Below are 9,911 nucleotides of genomic sequence, written 5' to 3'. Positions count from 1 at the left end.
TGGCAGTGTAGGATAAGACAGTTATCCTACTTTTTCATGTTTCAAAACCACTCTTACATTTCCATTCTGGGTGCCATCTGGGTGGAGTTCGCAAGTCCTCCCCAGGTTTTTGGCTGCTCCTCGTTCCTCTGACCTTCAGGAATCTTTGAGCCTGTTGTATGTTCTGAGACTAAAATCCTGTCCAGGATGTTCTCATCTTGCGAAGCATGGTAGTCTCGGTTTCACTCTTACCAGGAATAAGTGATTTTCTGGTGAGGGGAGGGTGATATTTTGCATTATATTTCAAAATTTGCTTAAATTCACAGTTTAATTTCTTAACACCCGAACCTTTCTCGTTTTCAACTCAAGTTGGAAAGATATTCCGAACAGACTGCAGCAGAAAGGATATTTCTTGGTGTGTTTATTGGAGAATTCATGTACAAGATCAATACAGCAGACCCACAATATACCCCAGCGTGGAGGAGGTACCATTTTAATAGCTGTCACTTTGTCAGAATCTGTCCTTCTGCATTGGTCTTTCTATAAATAAAACACAATCACATTATATTTATAGTCAGGTGGACCTAAGGTGGTCCTTTTTCAAACTCGGCCTTTGTGTCACTGATGACATTCTTCATATCTGAAAAACAAATTGTTGAATAATGTTATACAGTATAGTGTCATTGTGGTACATACTAGTATCATTATGACATAGTGATTAAAGCACAGCACTGCGATAGTGTAATACAGAATAGTCACAGTGGGATACCGCCCACTGAAAGTGTGGTACACTGCGATAGCGTAATACAGAATAGTCACAGTGGGATACCGCCCACTGAAGGTGTGGTACACTGTGATAGCGTGATCCAGGATAGTCACAGTGGGATACCGCCCACTGAAGGTGTGGTATGCTGCGATAGCGTGATCCAGAATAGTCACAGTGGGATACTGCAATGACTGAGAGCATTGTGATAGCGTAATACAGAATAGTCACAGTGGATACCGCACACTGAAGGTGTGGTACACTGCAATGACAGAGGGCAGAGAGTAGAGGAGTGGAGGAGGTTGCTCCATTCTTCTCAGGACATGCACAGTACAGCTGACGCAACAGTAGGACAGACAACACCACACAGTGCAGACATTACATTACACAATAGTACGTAATAAACAGCGATAGTGTGTCCAGTCAATTAAACAACCAGAAGAATTAATACATTGAAGAGAACAAAATGTGGTGCTGAACAAAAACACAGGGTAGACCAAGTCAAAAGAGCAGAACACAGATGTGCCTTGTCTGAGACACTGCAGTTAGCTGTTGAGGAGGCAGGAGTGCTTCCCAGAGCTCGGGGGGAGAACTGTTTGTTGCTGGGGGTTTTAAGCTTTTCTGCCTTTATTTCCAATCAAATTGATCTTCCAATCCTTGAATACGCCTGCACAGTCAGTCAGTAAGTCAGTCCTAGCTACTCTGTTCACAACACTGAAGCCCTGAATCATCAACTAGTTGCACAGTCTCTTTAGATGCACTTGTACTGTGTTATGTGTGGTAGCCTGGGATCCTGCAATGTAGATCAGGCTTTAGCGGGACAGCGGGTGGAGTGAATCTCGCTGATTGATTGAGGCTGAAGAGCACTGTGAGGGAGGAAGAGGCTGAGACACTGTGCTGACGGGTATCACAGCCCCCTGACAGGGTGTGGTGTGAGGAACTTGTGTTCTAGGCTCTGTGCTGGAGACATTGGCCCTCAAGGCGCCAGAGGGGGGCGCCCGAGCTGGAGGCAGAGGGTCTGACCGGCACGTTACCAGTGCCGCCTCTCGCCCCCGTGAAGACGGAGAACTGGAGTTCAGGCGTCACGGGGGAGATGAGACGGAACTCTGCAGCCGGGAGTCACGGAGCGGACCGGAGCAGGTGGGGGGGGGGGATGGGAGAGCGAGGGAAGTGCAGGAGCGCTGGGGATCGCGTGAGGCCGCGCAGCGCTGCTCGCTGGTACCTTTCCAGCTCCTTGTACACATCCTGGTCATCCGGCCTCAGCTCCTGCAGGGAAGAGCAGACGCACAGAGGGAGGGGTCAGCGTCCTCTCGAGGCCTGCACCGCCTGTCCAGTGTGAGCCTCTTGTGTGTGTGTTTGTGTGCCTGCGGGAGTGTTTGTGTGCCTGCGGGAGTGTTCATGCATTAGTGTGTGTCTGCAGGAGTGTTTGTGTGTTAGTGTGTGTGTTTGTGTCTCTGCAGGAGTGTTTGTGTGTTAGTGTGTGCCTGTGTGTGTTTTTGTCTCTGCAGGAGTGTTTGTGTGGCTGCAGGGGTGCCTGTGTGGGTCAAGGAGACTCACCATGTACACCGCAGTTGGAAGAACAAACTCCCCACGCTGGTCCCCATCCTACAGAGAGAGAGAGAGGGGGTGAGTACAGGCTCAGCTCTTCCTGCAGGGAGAGGAGCCACAGAGGCAGAGTTACCTTCCTCAGGTCATCTGGGTTCTCATACAGGTTCTCCCCCTCCGCAGCACAAGGAGGCTCTTCCCTCGCTTAGAGAGACAGAGAGACAGAGCAGCTTGAGTGTTAATAATCCACAGAACAGACACCCTGACTGGACACTCCAGTACACTAACACTGCACTGAGAGAGAGAGGGGTTAATACAGACACACTGACTGGACACTCCAGTACATTAACACTGCACTGAGAGAGAGAGAGGGGTTAATACAGACACACTGACTGGACACTCCAGTACATTAACACTGCACTGAGAGAGAGGGGTTAATACAGACACACTGACTGGACACTCCAGTACATTAACACTGCACTGAGAGAGAGGGGGGTTCATACAGACACACTGACTGGACACTCCAGTACATTAACACTGCACTGAGAGAGAGGGGTTCACACAGACACACAGACAGATAGAAATGGAGGCTCACCAGTGTGCTGTTGACAGATTCCTCTTTTCCACAGCACCATGGCGGCAGCCAAGGCCAACAACAGGGAGAGGATCCCAGAAACGGCGAGGGCTGGGAAGACGGAGGACGAAGACAGGCTGGAGTCTCCTGACAGACGAAGAGAGGGACTGTCTGAGCAGGATTCACACAGTCCCTCTGCCAGAGAGAGACGTTTCCTCGCCCACTTGCATGTGTTGTGTTGTCCTGTAGCCAGAGGTGCAGTAGGCTGATTCACCAGCAGGGGGCAGCTCTCATGAAGGAGCTGTAGGTGGATGGTTACAAGGCACTACACTAGTGTAGCAGGTAGTGTGGCGGCACAGTAGTCAGGATTTGCCTCTCTGCTCTGGGGAACTGTATGGGTGGAGTTTGCATGTTCTCGCCTTACACATGGGTTTCCTCTGGGGGCTCCAGTTTCCTCCCACAGTCCAAAGACATGCTGGTGGCTAAATGGCTTCTGGAATATCTGGGTCTGGTGTGAGTGTGTGTGTTTGTGTCTCACCCTAGCCTCACCCCAGCTCTCACCCCAGCTGGTCCTACAGCTCTCACCCTAGACTCACCCCAGCTGGTCCTACAGCTCTCACCCTAGCCTCACCCCAGCTGGCTCTCTGGGAAGCCCTGCTTCCTCACAGTCCTGCCAGCCTGCCTGTCTCCTCCCTGGGCTCCGTGCCCCTCAGCCTGCCTGTGGCTCAGCGCTGCAGTGACGGTGCACTAACAGCCTACAGTGGTTTTCACCCAGTACTCCTCCCTGCCGGCCGCACTCGGACAGCTTCCAGCACGCACACGAGGGCCGTCCCAGAGCGCGCTGGCTCGTGCTTCTCCACTGGGAGGCGCCAGGAAAAAGTAGTTTCCCTGGAAGCTGGGAGTAACGTCAGCCAAGCTTTTTGTGCAGAGAGCCCTCCCCAGTGAGAATGCCCCGAGCAACAGACTCCTTCAGCGCTGTGAGACCTCTGGCTCTGCTCTTCGTGCACGTAACAGAGAAGAGACGAAGACCCGGTAGCATATTCCCCGTCCTCAGGAACGCAGAGCTTCCAAAAGAGCTGCACTGTCGTCCCCCATCTGTCCGTTTTCAAAACTGCAGCGCGCAAGGCGATACCTGCGGCCCCTAGCCTGCGTCTCTGTGGGCTGTGGGACGGCGCTGGGGCGCTGCACGACAGCCCCGGTGACCCGAGAGAGGACGGAAAATAACCTCTCGCCGAGGAGGCCCGGGCTGGGGTCGGGCGGCGCGGCGGCGCGGCGTAGTTCGGCGCGCTCACCAGTGGGGGGCGGCGGTGGCGGCGGCAGCCCGTACACGGCGGCGTGTGTCCGGCCGTCCTTCAGCTCGAGGCGGCAGCTGTAGTTGCCCGGCCGGTGCCGCGGGACCTCGGTGCTGACCTGGCCCGGGGCGGTGGAGCTGCCGTTCAGCGGGGAGCTCTGGGAGGTCCAGTAGGCCCGGCGCACGGGGGGGCGCTCCTTGTACAGGCAGGACAGAAGCAGGACCTGGCCAGAGGGCTGGCCCGACACTGGGGGGCAGAGGGAACACTTGTGTCACAAGGTGGCCTCCGAGTCCAGTTCCTGTGGATCCTCTAAGTAGCTCTCTGATCAAACTGTTTCCACATCCTCTCTTAATGAGGGCTCATACTGCCTCCCTCTCTAGGATGGACATCCGCAGGCCCTACACCCCTCTGCTTCTGGTCAGTTCCCTTTCTCTCCCCAACTCACGATATTGTTTTTTCTTCGAAGTGTTGCTCTCATGCAGGTGCAGCCTTCCAGATAAGTGCGCTAAGCTCCGCTACCGTGACTCTTGAAATTCCTACTGTCCCTTTAGAAACGACACCAGGAGGGGTTGTGTAAGGCTGCAGTCCCCCCTGAGCAGGCAGGCGGGTGGGGCGCTGGCTCTGCGGCTCAGGATCTGCGCCTGTGGCTGGAGGGTTGCCGGTTTGCATCCTGCGGCCGGCAGAGGAATCCTACTCCGTTGGGCCCCTGAGCAAGGCCCTTAACCCCAGCTGCCCCAGGGGCGCTGTATAAATGGCTGACCCTGCACTCTGACCCCCAGCTTCTCTCCCTGTCTGTGTGTCTCATGGAGAGCAAGCTGGGGTCTGCGAAAAGACAAATTCCTAATGCAAGAAACTGTATATGGCCAGTGAAGAGATCTTCTCTTATCTAAGTTGTGCCCATACTAAGGTTGTGCTCAATCAGGAGGCTGATAGTAGAGAGGTAGCTGAAGTAGGGAGCTGCGTCAGCATGTGGGGGGATGCAAAGGAACAAGTACAGGTTTATTCCAGGCTGAAAATGCCTGAAGAAGAAGCTCCCCAGCCGAAACGTTCTGTTCCTCTGCTTCTCTTTTCAGCCTGGAATAAACCTGCTGTACCGAGGCCCCGACGAGCTCTGTTGGCAGAGCATGAGCCCCATGGGCTCAGGGTAGCGGGTTCGAGTCCCACGTCGGGCGCGAGGTTCTCCGCGGCACGACCAGGCACAGGAAGGCGCGGTGGCCAGCCACGGCACCCAAGGGAGTCTCCGGTCGTGGCGACTACTCGGACCGCTGGACCCGGGCTCCTGGGGTTCCAGAGCAAACGGCTTTCCCACTTCAAACAGGGCTCTGCGCCCAGCTCAGCTTCCGAACAGACGAACGGCACACAGTACAACCGCCTCCGTCGGGCAGGATGGGCAACCAGCGAACCTTCACCCCAGGTTAGAGAACGTGGGCGCCCTCTAGTGGCGCTGGTTGGAAGCGTCCTGCCACAGCTGCTGCTGGTGGCGGCGCGTCTCGGATTGCTACATACCGTGAACCACGGTGAGGGTCAGGCTCTTCTGGTAGGCCGACTCGTCCAGGAACACCTCACATGTGTACTGGCCAGCGTCTCCTGGCTTGGGGGTCAAGAGGAAGGAGTAGTTGCCGCTCCGGAAGGGGTCGGGGTGGGCCAGGCGCAGGCGCGCCGGCCTCCTGTTCTCCGTGCTCTGCCGCCAGCGGTCGAACAGGAAGACCAGCTGGGTCTTCCGAGAGTCCGGGAGACGCCAGCGCAGCTGGAAGTAATCCGCCCCCGGGCTCCAGAGACAGGGCAGGGAGAGGGGAGAGAGAGAGGAGCTTACCAGGGACTGGGAGAGACCTGAGAGAGGTAATACAGGGCTTAATACAGACACACTGACTGGACACTCCAGTACATTAACACTGCACTGAGAGAGAGAGGGGTTAATACAGACACACTGACTGGACACTCCAGTACATTAACACTGCACTGAGAGAGAGAGGGGTTAATACAGACACCCTGACTGGACACTCCAGTACATTAACACTGCACTGAGAGAGAGGGGTTAATACAGACACACTGACTGGACACTCCAGTACATTAACACTGCACTGAGAGAGAGAGAGGGGTTAATACAGACACACTGACTGGACACTCCAGTACATTAACACTGCACTGAGAGAGAGAGAGGGGTTCATACAGACACACTGACTGGACACTCCAGTACATTAACACTGCACTGAGAGAGAGAGGGGTTAATACAGACACACTGACTGGACACTCCAGTCCAGATCGAGAACAATATGACAGCCGGAGACAGAGGGAGGTGTTGTGCTGAGAGAGAAAGGATCCACTCACCGTGAGAGACATTGGCGAAGGGGGCTTGTGTGCTGTCTGAAAGAAGAGCAGACAGAGAGGGGTCAGAGGTCTTAATGGACGGATGCGACAACGTCATCGACAGGTTCCTTCACCCCACCACTGCCCCCCGCGTAGCCCCCTGTCTTGTCTTTGGGGTGATCCTGGAGGTGATCGGGGCACCGTGGGAAAGACCCCAGCTCACCCCAACTCATCTGAAACCTCGGGACGTCAGAGCAGGAGTGAGCCTGGGGGTCCCGGCTTGTACTGCCCCTGGAGCAGCGAGACCGAGGGAGGTCCCACGCCATCGGCTCCTGCTTCAATTCCACGCCTTCCGACAGGAAATCTGCACGTTTTACTGGGCGTTTTGGGGTCCCCCACCCCCCCCCCCTCTCTGGCTGCTCCCCCCCTCACCTCTCAGGACGACGGTGTGGCTGAAGAGAAACCGGGGCCGTCCACACGGGCCCTGGGGCAGAACCTGGCACGTGTAGTTGCCCTGGTCCGCCGGGCCGAAGCGGGGCACCTTGGACAGGACCCCCCCCGAGGGGAGGGTCTCCCTGGGCAGGGGGACCCCCTGGGGGGAAAACCAGGACACGCCCCCCCGCCAGTCCTCCGCGGACACTCGGGCCAGCAGGCGCGCCGTCCCGCCCGTGGGCACAGGGCTGGGGGGACCGACGGACACTGGGACAGGGAGCAGAGAGAGGGGTCAGGGGTCAACACGTCAGGAGCAAGAGGGAAACTTCACCATTCACAGGGAGACGGTCAACGATCGGACTGACCGGGGGGACAGACATACAGGGAGACGGTCGCCTGTCAGACTGACCTGTGGGACAGACACACAGGGGGACAGTCGCCTGTCAGACTGACTGGAGGGACAGACGCACAGGGGGACAGACGCACAGAGAGACGGTCGCCTGTCAAACTGACCGGCGGGACAGACGCACAGTGAGACAGTCACCTGTCAGAATGACCAGGAGAACTATGTGCCATTTCGGTTTCATTTCCCCCTCCTTTGTGTCCACCTCACACAGGTACTGTCCGCTGTCCTGCTCCCTGGCCCTGAACGCCAGGGACAGGTCTCCGGAGCTCGGGAAGGTCGGGTCGGCCAGACGCTGCTCCAGCTTCTGCGCCCCGCCCCAGAACTCCTGCTTGTGATTGGCTGACAGCACCAGGCTCCAGGAGTCCCAGCCCGCGGGCTGCCAGTGCCAGTGCACGGTCCTGTTGCCCAGCTGGTCGGAGCAGGGCAAGGTCACCAGGGCACCAGCCTGGCCCACCACACTGTTGTCCCAGTCCGAGCCTGAAGACAAGCACAGTGACAGCAGCTCAGTGACCCTCAGCGCAGTGACCCTCAGCACAGTGACTCTCAGCTCAATGACACACAGCACAGTGACCCTCAGCGCAGTGACCCTCAGCTCACTGACACACAGCACAGTGACCCTCAGTGCAGTGACCCTCAGCTTAATGACACACAGCACAGTGACAGCAGCTCACTGACACAGCGCAGTGACCCTCAGCTCAGTGACCCTCAGCTCAGTGACCCTCAGCGCAGGGACCCTCAGCGCAGGGACCCTCAGCTCGATGACACACAGCACAGTGACCCTCAGCGCAGGGACCCTCAGCGCAGTGACCCTCAGCGCAGTGACCCTCAGCGCAGGGACCCTCAGCTCGATGACACACAGCACAGTGACCCTCAGCGCAGTGACCCTCAGCTCAGTGACCCTCAGCTCACTGACTCTCAGCTCAGTGACCCTCAGCGCAGTGACCCTCAGCGCAGTGACCCTCAGCTCACTGACTCTCAGCGCAGTGACCCTCAGCTCAGTGACCCTCAGCTCAGTGCTAGAAAACATTGTACAACAACACAACAGCACACTGTACAACAGCATGGCAAAACCCTTTACAACAGCACAACAAACTCCTGCACAACAGCACAGAGACATACTATACAACAGCACAACAACACCCTATACAACAGCATAGTGACACCCTGTACAACAGCACAACACAATCCTGCACAACAGCACAGTGCTAGAAAGCATTGTACAACAACACAACAGCACACTGTACGGCAGCACAGTGACACACAGCACAGTGACACACACAGCACACTGCTCGAAAACACTGTACAACAGCACGGCAACACGCTGTATACCACAACGTGAATACCCCTGTACAACAGCACAACAACACAATGTGCTGTCAACAGCACCCTGCCCGTCTGCTGAGCGGAGAGAGCCTCTACCTTTCCCAGCGACGGGGCCGCCGAGCAGCTGAAGAGCACAGGCCACGGCCAGAGGGAGAGAGGCGAGGATGGATGGACCGGGGCCGCGGGGGGCCGGACAGTGGACGTCCATCAGGGCTCAGGGTGCTCAGCTCGTCCTGCGTGCAGCCCGGGACCGACACTGCCCATAGAGCCTCCCTCCCTCTCCTCCTCCCGGAATAACTCCATGTCCGCCGGCCTCCTGTGGGTACAGATCGTCCTTCCTGCTTCCTCCTGCCGGACGGCTGTCCGTCTGGGAGCCCCGATAACGCCAGCACCGCCCTGCCCTGCCCACGGGCGCGCGGGGACACTGCCGGAGCACGTGTGTGTGTGTGTGGGCGCAGCTCGAGTCGTCCCGGATCATCCCTGGACTGTGAGAGGTAATGAGTAGGTTTTGGAAGCGGGTAAGGATATCTCCAAGTAGGCAATGGGGAACATAAGGGAGCAGGTGAGATCATTTTACAGTACTGGTGATGTTTTTGACGATTCCAGAATATTCGGGAACAGAGCAGATCATTTTATAATACTGCGAACTTTGAGGATAATTTCCCAAACTGTGAGAGCAGCTCAGCTCCTTTTCCTGCATTCCGTAACACAGCAAACTGTGGGATCATTTCAGTGCATCTGGGGGTATCTGGGGACTCTAACCCCATGTGGACGTGTCCTGTGTGGGCTCTGTCAAATTTCTGTCAGGGCAGAGAGACAGGTCACCCTGGCCAGCTGGGGTCACTGGGCACTGAGACAGGTCACCCTGGCCAGCTGGGGTCACTGGGCAGTTTAACAGGACCCCCTGGCCAGCTGGGGTCACTGGGCAGCTGGGGTCACTGGGCAGTGAGGCAGGACCCTCTGGCCAGCTGGGGTCACTGGGCAGCTGGGGTCACTGGACAGTTTGACAGGACCCTCTGGCCATCTGGGGTCACTGGGCAGTGAGACAAGACCCCCTGGCCAGCTGGGGTCACTGGGCAGTGAGGCAGGACCCTCTGGCCAGCTGGGGTCACTGGGCAGCTGGGGTCACTGGGCAGTTTGACAGGACCCTCTGGCCAGCTGGGGTCACTGGGCAGTGAGACAAGACCCCCTGGCCAGCTGGGGTCACTGGGCAGTGAGACAGCTCTGTATTGGTATAAAATGCTTTAAGCTTCAGCTCGCTGAACCTCGTCATGTCTGAACTGCATTTGC

At 56.8% G+C, this 9,911-nt stretch overlaps 1 protein-coding gene across 1 annotated transcript; it reads right to left on the bottom strand.

Annotated features, from left to right (window-relative positions):
* Nucleotides 1-387: 387 nt before the first annotated feature.
* On the bottom strand, nucleotides 388-8,884 carry g6fl (g6f-like). Its single transcript, XM_088905403.1, has 11 exons — nucleotides 8,718-8,884; nucleotides 7,437-7,775; nucleotides 6,893-7,159; nucleotides 6,482-6,517; nucleotides 5,660-5,983; nucleotides 4,154-4,399; nucleotides 2,883-3,008; nucleotides 2,424-2,491; nucleotides 2,300-2,347; nucleotides 1,965-2,008; nucleotides 388-619 (listed from the first exon to the last, which is right to left on the bottom strand). The coding sequence occupies exons 1-11, from the start codon at nucleotides 8,827-8,829 to the stop codon at nucleotides 598-600; spliced, it is 1,632 nt and encodes a 543-aa protein (XP_088761529.1). The 5' UTR covers nucleotides 8,830-8,884; the 3' UTR covers nucleotides 388-597.
* Nucleotides 8,885-9,911: the final 1,027 nt, after the last annotated feature.

This window comes from Atractosteus spatula, chromosome 25, assembly GCF_055471065.1.
Source record: "Atractosteus spatula isolate fAtrSpa1 chromosome 25, fAtrSpa1.hap1, whole genome shotgun sequence".
In the NCBI taxonomy this organism is placed as follows: domain Eukaryota; kingdom Metazoa; phylum Chordata; class Actinopteri; order Semionotiformes; family Lepisosteidae; genus Atractosteus; species Atractosteus spatula.
Note: the sequence above shows the minus strand (reverse complement) of the source record. Positions and strands in the feature narration are given on the sequence as shown.